General features: G+C 47.1%; 1 protein-coding gene and 1 non-coding gene across 12 annotated transcripts in view; one reads left to right on the plus strand and one right to left on the minus strand.

The window, feature by feature from the left end:
* Nucleotides 1–13,298, minus strand: part of Pnma8a (PNMA family member 8A) — a 42,910-nt gene extending 29,612 nt beyond the window's left edge. For 10 of the 11 annotated variants that reach the window (XR_009227905.1, XR_009227903.1, XR_009227904.1 and 7 more), the window contains exons 1-3: nt 13,056–13,298; nt 11,551–12,915; nt 10,948–11,105 (exon numbers count right to left, since the gene is read on the minus strand). Coding sequence is in view for 1 of the 11 variants with exons in the window: in XM_046455756.2 (XP_046311712.1) it covers nt 11,089–11,105; nt 11,551–12,844 (1,311 nt within the window). In the remaining 10 variants the exon portion in view is untranslated. Of the gene's footprint in view, nt 1–9,335; nt 11,106–11,550; nt 12,916–13,055 lie in introns of those variants that run through there. The other variant, XM_046455756.2, reaches the window with a different exon arrangement.
* Nucleotides 13,299–16,774: 3,476 nt separating this feature from the next.
* Nucleotides 16,775–16,847, plus strand: Trnat-ugu (transfer RNA threonine (anticodon UGU)). The gene has a single exon. It is a non-coding gene; the product is annotated as a tRNA-Thr (tRNA).
* The last annotated feature ends 6,319 nt before the right edge of the window (nt 16,848–23,166 follow it).

Consider the following 23,166-nt stretch of genomic DNA (forward strand, 5'->3'; position numbering starts at 1 on the left):
TTCATGATTGCTTTTTCTAGTTCTATGAAGAATGTCATTGAGATTTTAATAGGAATTGCATTAAATCTATATAACGTTTTGGTAGCATGGCCATTTTGACAACATTAATTATCCAGGAGCATGGGAGATCTTTCCATCTTCTAAGGTCTTATTCTAGGTCTTTCTTTAGTGTTCTGTCATTTTCACTGTAGAGGTCTTTCACCTTTCTTGTTAGATTGATTCCGAAGTATTTTATTATTTTTTGAGGCTATTGTGAATGGAGTGGATTCATCGTTGATGTATAGCAATCGTTTGATTTATGGGTGTTGATTTTATAACCTGCTACTTTGCTGAATTCATTTATGAGTTCTAGAAGTTTTCTGGTGGAATTTTTTGGATCTTCTAAATATAGAATCATGGCATCAGCAAATAGTGATAGTCTGAGTTCTTCTTTTCCTATTTATATGCTTTTAATTTCTTTCTCCTGTCTGATTGCTCTGGCTAGAGCTTCAAGGACGATGTTGAATAGAATTGGTGAAAGGGCATTCCACATTTCACTCTTGCCGTATAAGTTATTCTTTCATAATTCAACTGAAAAAAATTAACATATAAAGAACACAAGGAGAATTTCATTCCTGTTACCTCAAGAACTATAAGCCAGGTAGGGTGTGTTCAGACACTGACAGAGATCTGCTTGGTGTCTGCACCAAGCATGGGATCAGCTGGGCAGTCGCCTAGGCAACCATGGCATCTCTGGCCCTGCTTGGGTCAGGGAGGTGAAGGTGGCGCAGATGGTTGGAGACACTTGGCTCTCCAAACACTGAACCCAAGGCTAAAGCCACATTTTCACATCTGAAGTAGACTGTGCTGATTGTGCTGTGAATTTCATTGTTTTCTACCCCTTTCCTTAGTGTTTAGTCTCTGAACTCCATATTTGTTTCTATGCAGAAATTTCATTAATTTCCAAATTACAGAAAGTATTGGGAATGAATAAGGAAGCAGAGAACTTTCTTTGTTTCTTCCCCTTCCTGGCTAATTGGAGTTCAGATTTGATGACTGGAGCTAACGCAGTCATTTTAGACCATGAGACAGAAGTCACCTGATAGAGAAAAGCAGAGTCACAAGTTAGAAGGAAGGAGCTCCTCAGGGTTGTGGAGCTACATGGCATCCTGGAAATGCCAGCCTTCAGATCGCCGCCTCTCATAAGCACTTTTTCATTAAGCATTCATATCTTTCATTTCTACAGTGTATTAAATGCATGTTCTTATCATATTCAAGGACAATTATAATTTCCAGGAAAAAGATCAAAAGGCATTATTTGAGCTATGCAGAATTTGCCAATTTCTTTTCCATCTTTACCCATTTATATACTAAAATGAAAGCAGTGTTTTTAAAACTTTTGATTATTTATGTTGACAGTCAATCATCCTGCACCCTGGACAAGTGACTCAAGACACCAAGATTAATTGAATTCTAAGAGTCATATGAGATCAACAACTATCATTCATACCCTCGATTCTAACCAGCATTTCTGAGATCGTTGATCATTATGACTGAGGGTCAAAATAAAATGTCCAAAAAAATCATAGCACCACACTAACGTTTTTAGCTCTTTGAAAAACTGAATGTTGATTAGTCTTTATTTTATTTTAGTTTGCTGGTACAGGGATTGAACCCATGGCGGTCTACCACTGAGCTACATTCTCAGTCCTCCTCTTTCTTTCTTTCAAATAGGGCTTCGCTATATTGCTGAGGCTAGCCTTGATTTTTGATCCTCCTGTCCTAGCCTCCCAACTCACTGGGATTATAGGCAGGAGCCCCCATGCCTGTTTTAGAGTCTATTATTTTAAAAATAATTTGAAGTTGTCTCAAAATAAAATAAAACAGCTGGGGATGTAGCTCAGTGGTAGAGCACTCTGGGTTCAATCCTCTATACAAAAACAAACAAAAATTGTTCATGCATGCTGGGAAACTGACAAAGCACAAGAGGTCAAAACCAAACCCTGAGGGCTCCAGTTGCCCCCTCTGCCTTCTTTCCCTCCATCACTCCAAACACATTCACTGTATTAAAAAAAAAAAAAAAAATCCATACCTTCCTGAAACAAAGAGGGGGTGGGGCTCAGTGGCAGAGTCTTGTCACTCTGTGGGAGGCCCTGGGTTCCATTCTCAGCTCCAAAAAATTTAAATAAATATTTTTGGTACTGGGGTTGGAACCCAGGAGTGCTTTAGTACTGAGTTACATCTCCAGCCCTTTTTATTTTTTATTTTGAGACAGTCTCCCTAAATTGCTGAGTCTGGCTTGAACTTGGGATCCTCCTGCCTCTGCCTCAGGTCGCTGGGAACACAGGCAGGCGCCACCATGCCCAGCCTGGTGCATCTGTTTTTGGAGTGTGCTTTGTGCACTAGTGGGTGTGCCTGCGTTGGCACTGCCTGTGCAAGGTGGGGTGGGGAATGGGGAGGGGCTGACCTTGCCTGGCACTAGTTACATAGGTGTGCTCTGTTGGTGAAAATGTGCCCAGATGAACGCTCTGGATACACTTAGATTTTAGCCAGCTTTGTCACTGTGACCAAAAGACCTAAGAAGAAAAACTAGGGGAGGAAAAACTTCTGTTGGCTCAGAAGTCCTAGTCCATAGATGGCCGGCCATTCCCCGGCTCTGGGTCCTGGTGAGACAGGACATCAGAGCAGAAGGGTGTGGAGGAGGAAGGCAGTTCAGGACATGGCAATCAGGAAGCAGAGGGACAAAATATAAACCCCAAAGGCATGCCCCCAGTGATCCACCTCCTCCAGCCACACCTCACCTGCCTATAGTCACCACCCTGTCGACCCACATGAGTGGATTAATCCACAGATTGGATTACAACTCTCACAATCCAATTGCTTCACCTCTGAATGTTCGCACACGAGGTTTTGGGGGACACCTGATAATCTAAACCATAACAATTTACTTTTCAATAAAAAAGTTCTAAAATGTGGCCTACCAGGTGTGGTGGTGCACACCTATAATCCCAGTGGCTTGGGAGGCTGAGGCAGGAGGATCACAAGTTTAACACCAGCCTCAGCAACTCAGTGAGACCCTGTCTGTGAATAAAAGATAAAAAGGGCCGGGAATGTGGCTCAGTGGTTAGTGCCCCTGGGTTCAATCCCGGCACTAAATAAATAAATAAATAAATAGCGGACTGGACGTCAGCAGCCAGCCAGGTCATCCCAACCACTGCGTGACATTCCTCTCTGTCGTCCCATAAATGACGTAACCCGATTGCTTCCAATGGCCGTGTCTTTTATAAAATCCTCGTGACGCGCATCTCGGGCGCGCCTCTGCGGCACAGCCGGTGCATGTCGGGCCTTGACCGCTGGAGCCCCATGTCCCGCCCCGGAAGGAGATGCCAATTTTCGGGCCTAAGCGACCCGTCCTTCCGGCCCCAGCGCTGGGCTCCCTGGACATTTCGGGGGCGGGGGGGGGGCCGGGGGGTCACCAAGTGGAATCTGGATGATGGGACTGCGCGACGTCCGGCCTCACGCTCATTGTGGCCGTGAGACTGGCAAGGGGCGGGCGCGGTGGCACGCGTGACCGCGGGGAGCCGGGGCAGCGGTTCGCGAGTTCAAAGCCAGCCTCGGCTACTCCGCGAGACCCGGTCTCTAATATTAAACAGCCAGGACTGGGGTGTGGTCTGGACCTTAGGTGGCCCTGGGGCCAGCTGCCGGGGTGCGGGGTGGACGCTGTGGCCTCGCGATGAAGGCCCACACCCCGCGCTGCCCGGGTCCTCATCGGGCCAGGCTGTGACGCAGGGGGACAGCGCCCGGCTGCACCGAGGTGGCCGCGCGGTCCGTGCGGTCCGCAAAAATAAAAATCAGGCCGCGGCCTGCCGGTGGGGGGGTGCGCGGGTCAGCCTCTCGGGCATCGGGCCGTGGCCTCTAAGGCGGGGCAGAGCGGCGCCCGCTGCCCCTCATTTAAGGCTTTTCATTAGTAGTGGGGCGGCAGCGCCACCGTGCCGCGGGAGGCCGCCTAGCGCCAGGGAGGCCGCCTCTGGGGGCTCTCTGCCTCTTCCCTTCTGAGGTCTTCCCTTGGCATATGCAAGCTCTTTGTGAACCCAGAAAATGAATCCCGACCCCACCAGCCTTGCAGGAAACGTGTTCCCCCCTTTGTTGGTTGTCATTTGACTTTGTGGGTTTTTTCCCCTCCTGGGGACAAAGTGTTTAAATAGTCAGGTTGATTAATCTTTTCCTTTATGACTTCTGGGCTTTGTGTCCTTAAAGACGCCTTCTGCTTCCAAATGTATAAGTAAACTGACTCCTGTTCTTATCTAAATGTTACCTGATTTCATTTTTTACATTGATATCTTCAAATCATCTGGAAAGTATTTGGGGACACAAAAGAGAAGGAAGAGAATCCAACTTTATTCCTTTTTTCCAAAGAGCCAGCCAGTTTTCTAAGCACCAGCTAAGTTTAGGAAATTCTTTTCTCTCCTACTGATTTAAAATAAATAGCACTGTGGTCAGAGTCTAGGGTTTCAGAGGCATGAAGCTCTCTTTCTGTATGCATTATTCTGTCCAACCATTTTTCTGGCTTAATTCTTTACCATCAATCAATTCTATTTATTTCAGAGTCTCATAATCCAGCCCCCACAGACCAGCCCCCATCATTAAATTGAGTATAACATGTACACCCTTGAGATGTGGATTGGATGCACAATTTCAAGTGCACACCCACCCTAGGCTGGTCTTAATCCACAGCGCCTGGATCAGGAGTCTAGACAGCACACAGAGAGGGCAAGAGCAGGTTTGTCTCAAGAGCTATGATCATACGCAGTCGGTGTTAAGCTGGCCCATCTCAAACTGCGATTTTAGTATACATTGCTATGGTTTCGGCTGTATATTAAGAGCACAGAACTGTAAAGATGAGGGCTGGGGTGTAGCTCTGGTGGGACACTGGCCTAGTATGTGTGAAGCCCTGGTTCCAATCCCAACACCAACAACAACAACAAAAAAAAAATTGCAAAGATGAAATTAAAATAACCCCTTGTTACTTTTCACAAAACACTTTTATCAAAATGTAATTTACATGCAGTGAAATGCATGCCAAATATGAACATTTAAAGTCCACATTACTCAAGGAGCACAAGTTTGAGATCAGCCTCAGCAACTTAGAGGGACCCTGTCTCAAAATAAAAAACAAAAAGGGCTGGGGGTGTGGCTCAGTGGTTAAGTACCCCTGGGTTCAATCCCTGGTACCAAAAAAAAAAGAAAAGTTTCCCCTGAGACTTGACTAGAGCCATAAGGGAACACTCACTTTCCCGGGGAGCTGCAAGGAACTAACAGCTTTACCCTCCTGGCAGCGACCTGTCAGCCCATGGAGAGGCTGGCCTAACAACAAACCCACAGAGAGCAAGGAGCTCAGAGTGACAGGGAGCCAGAATCCTGAGAATGTTCTTTGAGCAGCTGGATAGAAACATACCTGAAGTTATCGCCCCTGACATTTCAGTAAGAAGCCAGTAAATCCCTTTTTTCTCTCTCTAGCTAGTTTGAATGCATGTAAATGTTGGACTGTTCCAAGTACACAGAGCATCTCTGCAAGAAACTATTAACACTTCCTCTGGGGAGGAAGAGAGGAGGTCAAGGGTGGAAAGATGATTTAGTTTTCATTGTAATCCTATGGTGGGGGCGGGGTACTGGGGATTGAACCCAGAGGCACTTCACCACTGAGCTACCTCCCTAACTAGCCCTTTTTTTTTTAAAGACAGGTTCTCACCAAGTTGCTTAGGGCCTTGCTAAGTTGCTGAAGCTGGTCTTGAACTTGCGGTCCTCCTGCTTCAGGCTCCTGAGCCGCTGGGATTAAGGGTATGTATGTACCAGCACATTTCAAGTATGACATGAGCTAATTCAGGATGTTGTCAGGTGGTGGGGGGAGAGGAAAAAAGAAAAATGTTAGTTATGGACTTATGTAACCAAAAACAGTTTTGGCTTTCAGGTATGGCTAGATCCAGGCTCGTATATAAATGTCAACAATATTCTCTTTCTTCTAGCCGCTTTCCACTGATTGTCTACGGTTCAGAAAATCTACTCTCTGTAACCTCACCTCCTACTATTTCCCTTCCACTCCATGTATACTGGTCTCCCACAAAGCAGAAATAACCTGCCTCAGAGCCTGTGTACTTCCTGCCCAGGTGGTGGCAAGAAGGCCTTCATCAGCATTAGACTTACATTCTATTGGTAGGGGACACCAGTAAAAAAGAGACTTTATGGGATGGGCTGAAACTCAGTGGCAAAGCACTTGCCTAGCATGCATGAGGCACTGGATTCAATCCTCAGCACCACATAAAAATTAAAAAATAAAATAAAGGATGTTGTCTATCTACAACATAAAAAAATAAAAATAAAAAAAAAGACTTTATTCCTCAGAGTGTCAAACTCCTAGGAGTCTTATTGGCTCAATTACTGTAGCCTGGTGAAAAGAATGCTCTGATTGGCTGGCCGTGAGTCATGTAACATCTCTGGGCCTAGCAGTGGTGATGGTGTAGATGCAGGTCTGTTCTTCAGAAGAAAATAGGTAAATCATCCAAAGAAGAGGGGATGAATACAGGGAGGAGAGAACCAACGGGCTTCTACAACATTGCTGTTAATTTTTCGAAAGACACAGAGATGTATTATTTTTTTTCTTTAAAAAGCAATGAATTCAGCCAGGCGTGGTGGTGCATGCTGAGGCAGGAGGATTGAGAGTTCAAGGCCAATCAGACATCACTTTCCTATGTTCATGTATAAATGCACGACCAGTGAAATCCACATCATGCACCACCCCAAGAATGGGATCCTAATTAAAATAAGTTACACTGCATGCATGTATAACATGTCAAAATACACTCTACCATCAGGTGTATCTAAAAAGAGCAAATTGAAAAATTCAAAATAAAAAAAAAAAGTTCAAGGCCAATGTGTGAGGCCCGGGTTTGAGCCTCAGCACCAAAAAAAAAAAAAAAAAAAAAAAAATCAAAATAAAACAAAAAAGCTTATGCCTTGTATGACTTAATTTATACAAAGCTCTGGGTCAGGTAAAACAGCTTTGGTTGAGAAACCTGGTCTCTGTGGATGGGAGTGGCTCAGCGTTAGGGTCTGCCAGGAACTCACCTGTGCTCGGCAAATGCTCTACCACTGAGCCCCAGCCCAGCCCCATCCACAGTCCTTTTTATTTTCTAAGACAGGGACGTGCTAAGTAGCTAAGGATCTTGCAAGTTGCCCAGCTGGCCTGGAACTTGCCTCCGCCTGGAACTTGCCTCCGCCTCCCAAATTGCTGGAATTATAGGTCTGTGCCACCTTTGGTGGCAACACATCAGTGACTTTATCAGAGGAAGAGAGACCTGAGCCAACGGCTTGCACTGCCATGGTGACGCAGCATGAGGCCCTCACCAGATGCCAGGCTGACGCCGAGCAGATGCCAGCACCATGCTGTTGGGCTTTCCAGCTCCAGTATTGTGCTCTAAATAAACCTCTCGTGTTTACAGATACATGAACACTCCCTCTTCCAGGTATCTGTTACAGCAACAGAAGCCAACCAAGACACCTGTGAAAATCTGAGTCAGATCTGCACAGCACCTGCCCAGGGCTCCCATTTCACTCAGTTTAAAACCCAGATCCAGCCAGGCACCGTGATACAAGCCTGTAAGGCCAGCGGCTTGGGAGGTGAGGCGGGAGGATTGCTAGTTCACAGCCAGCCTCAGCAGCAGCAAGGCACTAAGCAACTCAGTGAGACCCTGTCTCTAAATAAAATACAAAAAAGGGAGGTGACACAGTGGTCAAGTGCGCCTGAGCTCAGTCTCTAGTACCCTCTCCCCCACCCCCCAGAACAACAAATCCACCCTCCCTGGAGCCCACTGGCCCTAGGCAATCCGCCTCCCAATTCTGCTCTGGTCACACCAGCCTCCTTGCCTCCCCTTATGCTGACTGTTCCCTCTACCTGGATGCCACGCCCCAATGTTCACCTCACTCCCTGTCCTTCCGCAGGTCTGTTGGAGCACTGCTTCGGCGAAGAACCCCCACCCACTGCTACGCACAACAGCCCGCTTGGCCAGGCCTGGCTGCCTGGAGCCCCAGCTCTTCAGAAAGCTGAGGCCAGAGGGGTACCCGAGCCTAGGAGTTTGAGGACAGCCTGAGCAACACAGCGAAGGTCAGCGCACCCTAGAGCCCCCACCGCCTGTGGTCACCGGTGCTCAGCATGCTGTCTGCCCTACAGGGTGACCATCAGAAGCATGTGGCTCCTGGAAGCATGGAGCTGTTTGGTCTCTGGCTGTCATACAGTGATACTTAGTAATCCTGGCTGGAGGACAGCATGAACCCACAAGGAAACGACACCTCCTGATGCTCCTAGTGTCCATGGTGCTCCTCTGTTCTGCTCCCACTCCCCCCGGTACCCTGGCTGGGCCTTGCCCCCAGGCACACCCTGACCAGACACTGCCCCAAGGGCTTCCTGGGGGCCCACAACCCCTTACCCAGGTCCTGTCCTAGATTTCCCCTGCTTCTGGCCATGGTGGCCTTCCAGACTTCCCTAGTGGCCTGAATATAACCAGGCGTGACTACCACTGTGGGAGGTCAATCTTGCCCAAACGTGGCTTTTCCCATCATGCAGTGGGAAAGACCCGAGAATAAGCATTTCCCCAGATCCTCACCAGCCCCAAGGCCACAGCTCCCGTCCTCCAACCCCACTGGCTTTTGAGGTCTCTTGTCTTTTCCCTCCGGATTATCCTCTGCTCATGCTCCACAAAACTCCAGCTTTGACCCGAGGATACTCCCTTCCCCAAGTCTTGATTATTCCACCTACAGCTCTCTGATCCACGCATGAACCAGAATTCTCAGGGGAAAGATGCTGATTCCCAGAGATGCCAAGAGATTCTGATTCTACAGTTAGGGCCATAAAAATAGGGCATTTTAAACAGAGGTTCCAGGTGACTGATCCATGGCCACCCTGGTTCAGGAGTCCCTAGTGGGGGGAAAGCTTGGACAGAAGAAAACTAACTTTTAATTCAAAGACCTCAGCCTCTGCCTAGGGCGATGAAAAGGGAGGAATTATCTTCATTTCCAGCTGCTTTTAAAATAAACTAGCACTTCCAGATACTCCACACACCCCTGGCCTATCATAGATCTTCTAGAAACCCTAAGATTTATGGGAGATATTATCACTGGGGAAGGACCACAGCAAAGAACAAATGGCTTCTCCTCTCCTGAGAAATTACCAATCCTGTGGCCACAACCCAGGTCTGCTGGCTGCAGCATAGCTGGGGTGGAGGAGGAGGCCTAGATAGCAGGGGTTCCTTACCGGATCAAGCAGTCCCCGTGCTCTCCACCTACAGAGAAGACTGAAGAGATACTTAATTTGCTGAACTTTATTATGCATATACATTTACATTTACTAATCCTGGTGTCAACCTTTTGTACAACAAGCCCCCACAGACCCGACTTGAATTTCAGGAGCTGGGCAGCTGCAGCCTCGTCACCCTGCGAGTCCAGTCCTCCCCGTGTTAATTGCACACAACCAAGACAAACCTTGAGGCGGAGAGGAGGAGCTGCAGGTGGGAACCATTCTTGTTTTCTATATCTTCAGTGAGACTCATGCAGGATTTTGAAATGAATCGTCACAAGAAATTTGTCTTAAAGTGGAATCACTAACAACATCTAACAATTGTTCACATTTTTACCACAAAAACCAAAGTCAGAAAAAGAGACCACGAACACTAGCGAGGGCTAAAACTCCAGGACAGGATATCATTGTGTGCGGGTTAACATGGTAACTTGCTATCACACAGCTGAAGGGTCACAGCAGAACGAGAGCATGTGAAATACAACAGGAAACGAGCTTTCAGACATGCGCAGGACCGAGCCACCCACTGCCAAGCTTCCTCATCAGGTCACATTTACAAGCAATTTAATTATATGCAAAGAGAAGGCAGAAACGACTAGTTACAGACCTGTACAGAAACAAGTTAACCTATAAACACAAGGTAATATTCTGATAGTTCTCGATGTGACTGGTCTGGGTTACAACATACTTGAGTACTTGTTTTTCACACATTAAAACACATGAGAAAGTAGATTTGGATTACATCTTTGTGGATACCTTGGGATTCCCCAAAATACAGTGTGGAAACTGTATTTTGGGGCCCCTGCCCTCTCTCTTACACATGCATGCGCGCGCGCGCGCGCGCACACACACACACACACACACACACACACACACACACTATGGGACGGAGCGATCTGTTCTGATTTAGTGTGTCTAATCCAGATAGCAGAAACAGCTAATTTTTAAAAGACTTTTTCCCCCTCTTCTATGTGAGAAGTGGCTTCTGCCTCAAAGTTGGTGAGTCTGGTGGCTCTGGATAGAACTAGAGCCAAGAACCCAGGAATGACCCAGTCTTCCCTACTAACCACCCCTCTTCTCCACATGCTTCCTGAAAGGGCTTCAGCCCAAAACGGGAGTCAAAGTGCCAATTTTATAAATAGACTCTCAAACTTGACTACTTCAATGGCGAGGCAGACAGTCACTCTTCCCAGAACTCTTGGGACTGAACCACCTTCCAGTTTGACAACTGGAGGATGGAAGCTCAAGACTGAAGGAGCAAGAGGGCCAGGTGTGCATCCAAGACCTGGGCTTAACTCACCCACTGGTCACGGCCCAGGGAGGCTGGAGGGGAGAAAGCAGGTGCCCTGCTCTTCAAACACCAAGCCTGAAGGTTAGCTGACCATCCAGAAGAGCAAGCAGGGGGTGGGGAGAAAGGCTGGACATGAATGAGCGAAACAGTAACCTGCCCATGCATAAAAGGTAATGAACATTCTAGAATTTTCCCAAGCCACTTACCAACCCTCCTTCCTCTGAGGGTGAGTGAAGGAGGAGGTGAAAAGCTGGCCTGGTAGAGAAAAAGGCAGAGAGACACACCTCCCTCCCCCAATTTCTCCCAAGACCTAAGATCTCATATCATTTACCTCCGAGAGCCAGACCTTTAGAAACTGGGTCCCTCAAAGAGCCAAGTGTCGTTTCACTCAATGACAAGAGAAAGCTTTGCTTCTAACTTGGAACTTCTTCCTTGGTCTTCTTTCACCTCCATGGGCATGGGTGGTCTCCCTTCAAAGCTTTCTGGAATCTGTGGGTAAAGTATAAGAGCTCAAGAGAAGAAGCAGGGAGAAGCACCGGAGGACATCGCCACCTCCCAGGCCCTTCTGAGTCATCAAACACTCCATCCCCCAATCAGGTCTCCAGAAAGCTCATCCTTAAAGCCATGTACCCACCAACAGTACAATCCCCAACCTGAATTCCTGTGGAGAGAGATGGGTTATGTGCAGTGGTTCAGTGACCACAGAGCCACTCATGCATGACATGTGGGTGGGTGGGTTTGCAAGGGGGGGTGGCAATCGAAGCCATCAGGGGCTCCTAGGAGGGAGCCCGGGCTCTCACCCTCTAAAACCTCACCTGGGGTCATCCACCTCCTCCACTGCACTGGGATCCTCAGTCACCTGCCTGGCTACCACCCCTGTAGGCCCCTCTGCCCCTCCTCCCACTTCATCCAAATCACATGCTGTCATCCTCACCATTGGAGGCACGAGGAGAGCCTCCTGGCTTGGCCTTCAGACCCCTGGATGTTGAGGCTTGTGATCTGGAGTGCTGGAGGCCTCTAGGGCCCTTCTGGGCTGACACATCCCTTCTCAAGCCAGAGGCCTTCTTTGCAATCATGGGCTTCTTCTTTGCCTCTTCGGAATCAACCAGGACGTAAGAGACTGGGCCCAAGCTCACCTTCTTCTTCTTCCTCATGGGGGCAGGGCTCTTTCCGGAGGCCCAGCCCATGGCCTTCTTCTTTGGGGGCCTTTGCTGACCACCACCTTGAGCTAACTGAGCGGTGCTTGCAGGGCTCTCCACTTCCCTAGGGGCCTCCTGAGGCGGATCCCGGGGCACCTTCCAGGCACTTTTTGCCAAAGGCTTCTTCAGAGCTGATTCCTCCTGCTTCACACACGGTTTTTTGTTGCTCTTGATAGACTCGGAGATCTCCATGCTTTCCCCCTCCCCGGCATTGCGATTCTCCAAGTAGGAGGAGCTACTGGGACGGTTGCCTTTGGGCTTTTTCCAGGGCACTGGTTCCTGTTTGAGATTTTTTTTCTGCTTCTTTCTCCTGGAGCGAGCCTTAGCTCCAGCCCTGCGAACTAGAGGTTTGGGAGGGTCACCCTGGTTTTCCACGGCATTCCAGTGGCGGGGGTTCTCCATCTTCAAGGTGGAACCCAGTTCTGCAGCCAGCCCCGGCTCCTTCTTGACCTTTTTCCCTGCTGCTGATACCCAGGCTGCTGCCTCCTCTGCCTCGGCGGTCTCCAGAGCCCTAGCTTCCTCCCGACTGCGGATCTCCGCATCCATGTAAAAGATGACTTGCACCACAGCCCCCAGGAGCACCCCCAAAGTCTCTGCCCAGTTCTCCGAAGGCTGGTTCTGGGACGGCGAGGGGTGGTTAAGCTGCAGCAAGCGGACCACATCCTCCCATGTGCGCCCCTCGGCATCCAGGAATTCGTTCAGGTTTTTCAAAAACTCGGCATCCTGGGTGGGGTCCCTACAGGCCACTCTCCAGGCACCGCCTCTTCCTGGGAACTCCCGCGGTATGGCGCTCAGATTCACACCCTCGCTAACCTCGATAAGGGCAGCCTTCACGTTCTCCTCCCTCAAGAAAATCTTGTTAAGCACGCGGTAGGAGCCCAGGGGCGAGAGGACCCCATTCAAGGTCTCCTCGATTTCTGCCTGTCCACAGTCCTCTGGGATGCCCGTGACCAACAGGGACCTGTGGATGTCCACTTCCATCCCGCGACACCAATCCTCCAGAAGGTTCATTGCCATAGCCTCCGACATCTGGCCGCTCTAACCCCACGCAAAGGGCCTACTAAGTGGATGTGAGCTGCAGGGGTCCCCAGATAGGAATCCTGCAAGGTCACAAGAGGGTGAGGTCAGATTCCCTGGAAGCTAGCCCGGCTCCCGGACCTCAGCGGCCCACTGCGGCTGGCCCGCAGGCGGCCTCGCGCTTTCCCAGACCCTCCTCCCCAGCCGGGGCCCGAGTGCTCACACGAATCCCGGGATCTGGCGCAACGGTCCTCGGGGCTGGCGCTCGGCCAGCGGCAGGGATGGACCGGGCAGCCCCGCCTCGGACGGCCCAGCCAGGCCAAGGAGAGGCCCCGGGGTGCAGCCACTCCTCAGGAGCCGGCTCCGGCCGCCCTGGCGCTGCGGCTAGAGCCAGACAGGGCAGGAAGCCGCAGTCCGCCCCCGCTCCGGCGCGCCGAGTCACGCGAAGCGGGGCCCGATCAGCAGCAACTGCGCCGACTGAGCCTGGCGTCGCAGCGCGCGCCTGCGCACTTGCTCCCGCACCGCGGCGCCGGTCTCGGCCCCCGCAGCTCCGGCGGTCTCCATGGCAACTGGAGGCTGGTTGCTAAGAGGCGGCGTGGCCTGCGGCGGGCTCTGCAGTAGGGTCTAGCGAGCTGATGCAAAAACTGCGACAGTTCAGGGGTGCACCCCGCGAGGGGTCTAGAGAGCCCCCCATCGCCCCTGCAGACCCGCTCTTTCCACCCTTGACTGCCTGGTGTGGGTCTCGGGATGGGGTGGGGGCGCTGACGTCCATGGCTGTGCACAAAACAACTCTCACCCTCTGCCCTCCTGGGAGACACCAGAAATCAGAGAGCAAAAGGAAAGAGAAGCTTTAATGTCTTCTGCCCCCGCCCCTAGTTCCGCTCATAATAGCCACAGCTCCGTTTGGAGCAGCATTCTCTCCCTACAGTTCCTGGGTTCTGGAACCTTCCAGAAATTTCTAGAAATCTCTCCCTCCCTTTTAGGCAACTCCTTTAGGCTTGAGATGAGTGCATCACCTGACCTTGTTGATTCTTTAACTTGCTGCCTTAACACCTTTGTTTATAGTGAGAAACTGATGTGGCTCCATTTTTAAAAATAAATAACAGCAGCTTCTACCTCAAGGCCTGTCCTAAGGAAAGGGGCATGACCCTTGTCCTTGAAAACATCCACAGAGCACTCCTAAGCACATACCCACCCTGCTGAGATGTTTGTCTGTAAATAACAGGAGAGGTCTGAGGCACCAGGTGTCCCTGACTCAGTTAGGCTAGGTGAGGACCCATAGCAACCCCCCTAGCAACCTCCAATCAGCATGAGGCAGGGAAAATACCTGGGATGCCAGATGACCCCCCAGTAGGTTATGGTGGTTGATAACATGTTGGGAAACCATGTAGTTTAGCATGTACACCCCTCGTGGCCTAAACCAATCAGTTCAAATGAATCTCCCTTTGTACTAACCAAGCACTCCTACTCAACTTGTTCCTGCCATTGAATGTGCTAATCAATGTTAAGAGTTGTTTGATTTTCCCACGGTTTGGAATGATTTGCTGTGTGATGTTGTGATGCATAGAGTATCCCCCAAAACCTATAAAATCTCACTGAACAAAGGACCAGGACTCACTCCCTGGGACTGCTGTGTCGGAAAGGTTATGAGTCCAGGCTCGAGCTTGCAATAAAGACTCTTGTGTGATTGCATCGGATTCGGCTCCTAGAGGTCTATTGGGGTCCCAGGAATCTGGCATTACAATAGATGATTAAGTGCTCCTCAGTGGCTCAGTGTTGAGTCGCCTTCTTTTCCTGCCAGGACATCCTAGCAATGCTGCTTCCTAGCAGTTTCATTTCAGAGAAGTGATTTGCATTCTCCAAGTGCCTTCCGTTTCTCCAGGAAACTTTTCACATCTAGAAGTTTTGAAGATTCAGGGAACTCGCATATGAAAGATGCAATGAAAAACCAATTCTGACTTTGGTATTCCATGGAAAAATCTCTTCTTCGCATTCAGTTTTACAATTGACCTTTGTGAGGCCAAATGGCTGAATGCCTAATTCATTGTCATCTCTGGCATCCCTAAACATGGGTGGGATCAATTTTGTGTGATTGCCCTCTCACCTTGAACCAATAGAGTAATGAGAAGGGACGTTTTGTGACTTCTCAGGCTAGGTTCATCCTCTTTCCTATTGGTTGGAACACTCTCATTCTTGGATGCCTGAGTTTTCAAGTAAGAAATTCAGCTGTCTTCTGGCTGCCATGCTGTGAGGAAGCACAACCATAGTGAGAAGCCACCAGTGCTCCAGTTAACAGTGCCCAGCTAAGCACAGCTCCATAGCATCTCAGCCCAAAGCACCAGACATATAAGCGAAGAAACTTCCAAATGATTCTAGCTCCCATTAGAGTCACTCAACCATTTGCATTTGAGTCCCAGACATCGGCTACCAGAAACAAAACATGACTGTTGTACCCTATGTGAATTCTCAACACATTCAACCCAGGAGTATAACAAAATAATTGTTCTGTGCCACTACATTTTGGGGTGACTTACTATGTATCAATAGATTGCTGGGAAGTAGGGCAAAGGTCAAATGCAGCAAGCATTGATGATGTTTGGCAAAGCATTACTGCAACAGAAAACAAGAGCAGAAGTCTTAAGTCAGCTTCTGAAGAGAGTCCCGAGCAATTTTTTAAAAGCAGTGTGCAGCTTCAGTCTGTGGAATTATTCCAGTGAAACAACATCCTCATCAAGCTTAAGGATTGAAGAAGAGGTAAAATTTCCACTCTCGTCAATTACTTTTAGGGAAGAAGAAAGCTTGATAGTTCACCATTAGCAGAGCTGATTAAAAAGAAAAAAAAAAGTCTTGTTCTTTCTGTAGCCATTTAGCCTTATTCATAGGAAGTAGAGTAGCCAGAGGGAGCACCTTGTAGCTGATGATGCTATGAAGTTATAACAACCAACATTTAAAGTTTGTTTACTAAATTTTTAAAAAAATATTTATTTTTCAGTTCTCGGCGGACACAACATCTTTGTTTGTAATGTGGTGCTGAGGATCGAACCCGGGCCTCACGCATGCCAGGCAAGCACGCCACCGCTCGAGCCACATCCCCAGCCCCACTAAATTTTTTAAAGTAAAATTATGATCCAAATTTAAAATTTCTTCCAGGCACTGTGGTGCATGCCTGTAATCTCAGCAGCTCAGGAGGCTGAGGCAGGAGGATTGCAAGTTCAAAGCCAGCCTTAGCAACCTAGCAAGGCCCTAAGCCTTAAATTTGAGACCCTGTCTCAAATTTAAAAAATAAAAAGGGGTAAGGATGTGGATCAGCGGTTAAGTGCCCCTTGGTTCAATCCCTGGCCCCCTCACCCCACACAATTTAAAATTTCTCATAAAATTTCAGATTTACTTTTATATTCCCTAAAATTCATATTATGATTATGATTTTTGCCTTTGGCCAAATGCTCAGCTATTCAATGTTTTGTCAAAATCTATGTATTTTGTTCTGACATTTGATAAACATTTATTATTATTATTGCAAAATCAAGAGTAGCAAGAGGCCTGCTCAAGGCTGGGAAGCATTCTTCTTAGAGTACCTTTGCAGTGAACTGGGATGGACCATTGGGTCCAGAAAAATAAGAGAGTATGGCCTAATTGATACCAAATGAGATATTCTTCTTAAAAGATTGTGGCAAGTGATAGCAAAATCCAGTGCAAGCACAAGGAGCACAAATTGTTGCAAATTTGCTAATCAAGAGTGGATAGAATGAAAAGAAAACTACCAAGAGTGGACGAGGGGAGAATTCTCATACCTGTGAGTGACTGATACACATAAAGTCATTTTGGAAGACCCTTTGCTGTACCTAGTTAAGCAGAACATTTGCAAACATTGTAGCCTAAATTCCACTCCTAAATATATGTACCAAACATAAATGTGTTCACTAAAACATAGGGACATGGGCTGGGGATATAGCTCAGTTGGTAGAGTGCTTGCCTTGTGTGCACAAGGCCCTGGGTTCAATCACCAGTACCCCCTCCAAAAAAAATATAGGAACAAAGTCACACAGCACCATGCAGAATAGCCAGAATTTAGGAACTAAATTAACTAAATGCTATTTAACAGAAGAATGGATAAATAGTGGTCTGTTCACGTACTCAAACACTAAACAACGAGAATGAATGATCTACAGCCACAAACAATATATAGAAGAAGCTTTTAACTATAATGTTGAGCAAAAAAAAAAAAAAAAAAAAAAACCACAGACATACAAGAGTTCATGGGCATGTTGTCACTAGAAACGCAAAAACAGCTCAAGGAATCTGTGCTGTCAGAAGTCAGGAAGAGTCTTGCTGGTGAATGTCTAATGACTTCCAAGGTGGGACTCCCACTGGTAAAATTCTGTGTCTTGTCTTGGGTGTTTGGTTACCAGTTTGTTTAGATGGTAGAAATCCAGCGCGCTCTGTGCTCCCATCACGTGCACTTTCCTGTCAATCTGGGATTCTGCACTGACAGCCTTTGCTGTTTTGCTGAGGAGCTGGATGTGAGCTGTGAGGGAAGCTGTGCACCTTGCAGGTTTGGGGATTGAGCCTCTGGAAGAACGAGGCTTATTTTTGTATGGGGGGGGACTTGGATGAGAACAGACTGGGGTGAGGACAGAGTCGGGGAACGCAAACCAAAAACTAGTTTGGGCCATGCTCAGTGTGAGATGCTGAGACCACTCGCAGGTACAGGAATTTGCTAGAAGGACTCACAGGGCTCTGAAAAGCCATCTACTCACTGCTAGAGCTCTTTATAGGGAAAGGATAAATTGATCAGCAAAGGGAGAGATCAGGCATGGGCTTCCAGCTGTCCTCGCCCTGCGGAGTCACATGAACAGTGCTATGTCTCCAGGCAATGATGTGCGACAACACACAGTCGCTCACCCAAGCCTTGGCATCCAGAGTTTTTAACTGGGAGTCAGTCTGTAAGCATAGAGCACTGTGCGGTTGACCTTAGATACTGGGTCTCCAGCACCCCCAGAGCAGCTGGGATTCCAGGCATGCGCGACCACCAGCCTCCTGTGGCAGTGTTATTTATTTATTAGCAGTGATGGGGAATCAAACCCGGGGCCCTGTGGATATTAAATAAGACTCTACATCCCCAGCCCTGCCAGCCCCTCCAGAGTCAAACTGATACGACACATCACAAGGCCTCCACCATTAATCACATTGCTAGCACAGGGCTTAACAGTCATCTCCTCGGAGCTGGTTGAAGGTCAGTCTCTTGTTTGGAATGTGCAGGGTTTGGACAGCCCAGGCCTGCCGAGTTCACCTTTCACGGGAGTTACATAGACTGCGGGATTCATTACAGGCCTTCTGCAGTGTGCATCAGGCAGTGAGTGGCGGGAGGGGCAGCTAGAAATCTGCACAAGGCCTTTTCATCTGCTGTAAGGCCTGAAATAGAGACGTATCATTTGGGCCAACACCTGGAAAGGAAAGCTGTATTGAAAACAGTGACTAAGGACAACCTGAACCTGAGGGTTGACTGGATCCTTCTCTCTCTCTCTCTTTCCCCCTCTCTCCCTCTCTCTCTCTCCCTCCCCCCCCTCCCTTGCCCTCCTCATCATGCATGACCTGCCAGATGCCAGAGATACTGGAGACCTTTGCCCCTCACTGCCCATGCTCTCCTGGACCAAGATTGAAGGAAAAGCCATTCTCAGTTTGGTTTTCTCTCATTTATTTTGCCTGCAAGGGAATTACAGACACTAGGTTTTGAAAAACTGGATTTTTCAATGCAGTCACCCTCAAAGCAGCCATCTTTGGGGAGGAAGAGAAGAGGGATGGGGTGGAGAGCTGCTTGAACAATAATTTGTCACTTGTTTTGTCTTGAAGTTGGTCTAAATCTCCTGGGACAAGAACCTTCCTGCCTCAGCCTCCTGAGTAGGTGGGCTAACAGGTGCATTCCACCATGCCTGGCTTTTATGTTTTATTTTGTTTTTTAAACATGAGGTATACTGCCGGACGTGGTGAAGGACCTCAAGACCCCAGGCCCAACATTAGGTAATCTAACCCCTGGGCCTTGAAGCTGCAAGATGCTCCCTTACCCAACCCCCATGTCAGAACCCCTCCAGCAGCACGTAGCATTTCGAGTTCTGCACAATGCTACCACAAGATGTTCCATATAGATAACCCTAAGGGCAAACTTGAGCAAAACAGGAGAAAAACAGGAACTGAGAGGACAGGTGCAATTTTATGGTTTTTCCGAGAACAGAAAGTTGAAAAACAAGTTTACCCCCTAGGTGACCCAACTGCTGGATTTAGAGGGACCAACAGAAAGACTGTTGCTGTGCTATGCTAAGAACTAACCCACTTGTTCCCTATAAAAGATCTGTACCCCAAAGCCCGGTGTGCCAGTTCACCGAAGCTCCGGCTGAGGTATAGCTGTGCACCCGCAGGCGCCTGTGTGAGAATAAACGCCTCCTGCTTTTTGCAGCCAGTGTCTCGCGTAGTTCATTCCGGGTTTGGGATCTGTGGATCTTTCAGCGGTGATGCACACCTGTGATCTCAGCGACTCCAGAGGCTGAGGCAAGAGGATCAACAAATTACAGAGGCAGAGGGAAACTTGCACTGTAAATAAAAATCGAGTTATAAAAAGGAGGATCTCAAGTTTGAGGCCAGTCTCAGCAACTTAGTAATGCCCTAAGCAATTTAGCGAGACCCTGTCTCAAAATAAAAAATGAAAAGGTGGGGTTGGGGTTGTGGCTCAGCAGTAGAGGGTTCGCCCAGCATGTGCGAGGCACTGGGTTCAATCCTTAGCACCACATACAAATAAATAAAATAAGAGTATTATGTTCAACTACAACTGAAAAAAAAAACAACCAATTTTTTAAATGAAAAAGGCTGGGTATGTAGCTCAGTGGTAAATGGCCCCTGTGTTCACTCGTCAGTACGAAAATAATAATAAAAAAATAATAACAATAGGACTGGGATTGTGGCTCAGTGGTAGAGTGCTTGCCTAGCACTTGTGAGGCACTGGGTTCGGTTCTCAGCACCGCATATAAATAAATGCATAAAATGAAGAGGTCCGTCAACAACTAAAAAAATTTTTTTAATTGTTAAGAAATAATAACTATAATAAATGCATATAAAACAATATTGTGTGTATATAACTATATATCATATTTTGTGAGTATATATACCTTTATATCATGCATATCAAAATATTTGAAATAAATAAATTTTTAAGAGAAAAATGTAAATGCTTATATATAAAAATGAACATATAAATCACATAAACATACATTTATAAACGTACACTTATATGCATTACATATATATGGACGTGTATTAGGTCAGCTGCCTGCCTGCTCTCCTGTTATGGAGCCACCCTGATTGCCAGTAGATTTAAAAATAGTTTCAAAGCTCTCTTAATAGGAGCCCTTCCTGTGGTTTCCATGACAACATTTGGGACTGCGGTTTCCATGACACAACTTTGCATGATGGTTTCCATAACGACGCATCCTGCAGCCCCAGCCCCGCCAGCCTGTCTGCCCTGCAGGTTTAGGGCCGCCTGTGCCATCTTCTTCCTCTCTCTTCCACTTGGGTTCCTATCTTGCCTAGCTGTGTATTTTAAAGGACAACTCATGGATTTTCCATAAATACTGAACCCCCAAGAAGGTGTAGGGGTCTCGGGGCTTCTGTCTAGATTTCCTCTCCGGGGTAAGATGTAGCAATCTGCCGCAGTGGTTCTGGGACTCCTTCTGGATTGTTCTTGCTGCTGCAGAGTGTTCCGGGTGGGCACCTGCTTCCTGGCTCTCCTCCTTGTCCAGGTCTCACTTTCATCGGCTATAGATTGGATCTAGAATGTTCCCAAGGTCTATGCTCAACATTTGGTCCCTAGCTTGGCACTTTGGGGATTGGGACCTGGAAGGAGGATTTAGATATTACAGAGTTGAGAAAATTCTAAAAAGAGAAAAATTAAATCCCTCTGCAATTTCATTCCTCCAGGAGAACCCTGTTGCAAGCCTTGTCTGTCATGCAAATGCAAAATGGACTCTTAGCAAATGTTTAACCCATCGTAGGTTAGTGAGATCTCATGGCCAGTCAAAGGGGAAATGCACGCGCCTATACAGGCCATTAGGCAGGTTGAAAGGCATTACCTTATTATATAGAAAATTGGCTTTTCCCACAGTGGGAGGGAGAAATCAATCTTTACCAGATCAAATTCATCTACATGTCTGCAGACGAGGATCATTTACATCGCTTTTATCTACAATTTACAGAGGTACAAATACTCAAGACTCAGACACTTCACAAAATCAGCAAAACTGGAAGGATGTGACGGGCCCCTAAATTTGCCGCAAAGACATCCATCATCGGTTTGGCTGACTTCAAGACCTTTCATAGTTTTTTTTTTCCCCCTATGGAAACAACAGAATGCAAGATATCCGAGTTCAGTTTGTGTGGTGGTATCTTGCTTTATGAAGCTTTATTTCCAATTCTACGTGTGTGTTTCCAGGTCAAAACAAAATGTATTTCTTAGCCGGGATCATAGTCAATCATGTGTGACAGCCGCTGCCATGGTCAATTAGCTGTTCCACGCTGGATATTTTCTATTTCCGGTGAAAAGCTGGTAAGGGTTGGTGGATGTTGCTTGGACTGTGCTGTGACTTCTCAACCTGCTTGAAATTATGATGCTTTTTAAAATACAGAGTGTCTGGTTTGTACATTTTCATCGCACAGAACAAGAATCTAAAATAAATCCTGATGCGTCTGCACCAGAAACCCAGCACCTCTCTACCGCGCTGTTCTCTCTCTCTTTCTGGAAATAATCGACAAAACCTGGGAATTATGTGGACAGAGAGATGTGTTCTGTCTGAGCTGGGGCTCAGGTTACAGCCACAGCTGCAGACAATGAATTCACTCCCGACAATAAAACAGCAGCAGCTGTTCTTGCAGAGAGCTGGGGAAGGACGCTCCCAGCAAGGAGCCCTGGCCAGGAAACCAAGAGGCCCCACATTCTTTTCCTTAATTTGTTTTTCCTTAAAATCAGCCACAGAACAAAACAACCCATCCACTCAGTAGGATTACCGTAATATAACATTCAAAAGTAATCGAATCTACTGTGTGGAAAGATACACAGTTTTGTAATACACATGTATGTCTATAGAAAAGCACAGAAGTGTTAATCACAAAATGGGGTATGTTTTACCCCTAGAGCAGGAGGGGTTTGGGATGAGCAGAGCACAAGAGGGGCCCTGGGAGGCTACTTCTTGATGGCGGTGGAAATAACATGGAGTTTGCAATAGAATTATTTCTTCAGGAGCTGGGGATGTGGCTCAAGCGGTAGCGCGTTCCACTGGCATGCATGCGGCCTGGGTTCAATCCTCAGCACCACATACAAACAAAGATGTTGTGTCTGCTGAAAACTAAAAAATAAATGTTAAAAATTCTCTCTCTCTCTCTCTTTGAAAAAAAAAAGAGAGAATTATTTCTTCACCTGTACATGTGTGTTTTGGGCACGCATTTCTGTATGATGCTTTTAAAAAATTTACCATTTTAGCCATTTTATTTTTTTAAATATTTTTAGTTATAGATGAACAATGAACACAATACTTTTTTTTTACTTACTTTTTTATGAGATGCTGAGGATTGAACCCAGTGCCTCACATATACCAGGCAAGTGTTCTACCACTGAGCCACAATTCCAGCCCACATGCTGTGAATTTTTAAAAAATGTGTGTTTAAAAATAGCCACAGATTCAGGGTTACCACAGTCAAATAAGTGTTAAAATCATTTTCTAGAATGTTCCACAGCTGAACCCCAGCAGTACAAGCATGCATTCTATAAAGGTTCATTAACTAGACACACAAAACCTAGCCAGGTGCAGTTTCCCTCCTCTGTTGTGGGGGTGGAGCTTATGATTGGAGAATGTCTTGTGGACCCAACACTCTTGGCTGGTGACTAACCTGCTTTTTCTGGAAACCCTTAGTCAAAGAAAAAAAAAAAAAAAGAGAGAGAGAATGAACTATCCTACTTTTTTATAAGAAGGTGTGTATTATATTTTTTGATTTCTAAACATATACTTGTGTTTCATAAAAATTATAAATATCTTCTTGAAGAGGAAAGGTGGTAGAAAGACAATTGCCAAGCCAAGTTGTTTTTGGTTGAGTGGATGAATGGATAAAGAAGAAAGAAGATGTGGTACGTATGCACAATGGGGTTTTATTCACCCATAAAGAAGAATGAAATCACATCATTTGCAGTAAAATTGAGGCAACTTGAGACCATATGTTAAGGGAAATAAGTCAAAGTCAGGTCAAGGGCTGTATATTGTCTCTTATGTGTGGAAGCCAAAGAGGGAAAAGGAAAAGAA

This window comes from Marmota monax, unplaced genomic scaffold, assembly GCF_021218885.2.
Source record: "Marmota monax isolate L192 unplaced genomic scaffold, Marmota_monax_Labrador192_F-V1.1 WCK01_AAM20220418_F8-fsc00149, whole genome shotgun sequence".
NCBI classification, from domain to species: Eukaryota; Metazoa; Chordata; class Mammalia; order Rodentia; family Sciuridae; genus Marmota; species Marmota monax.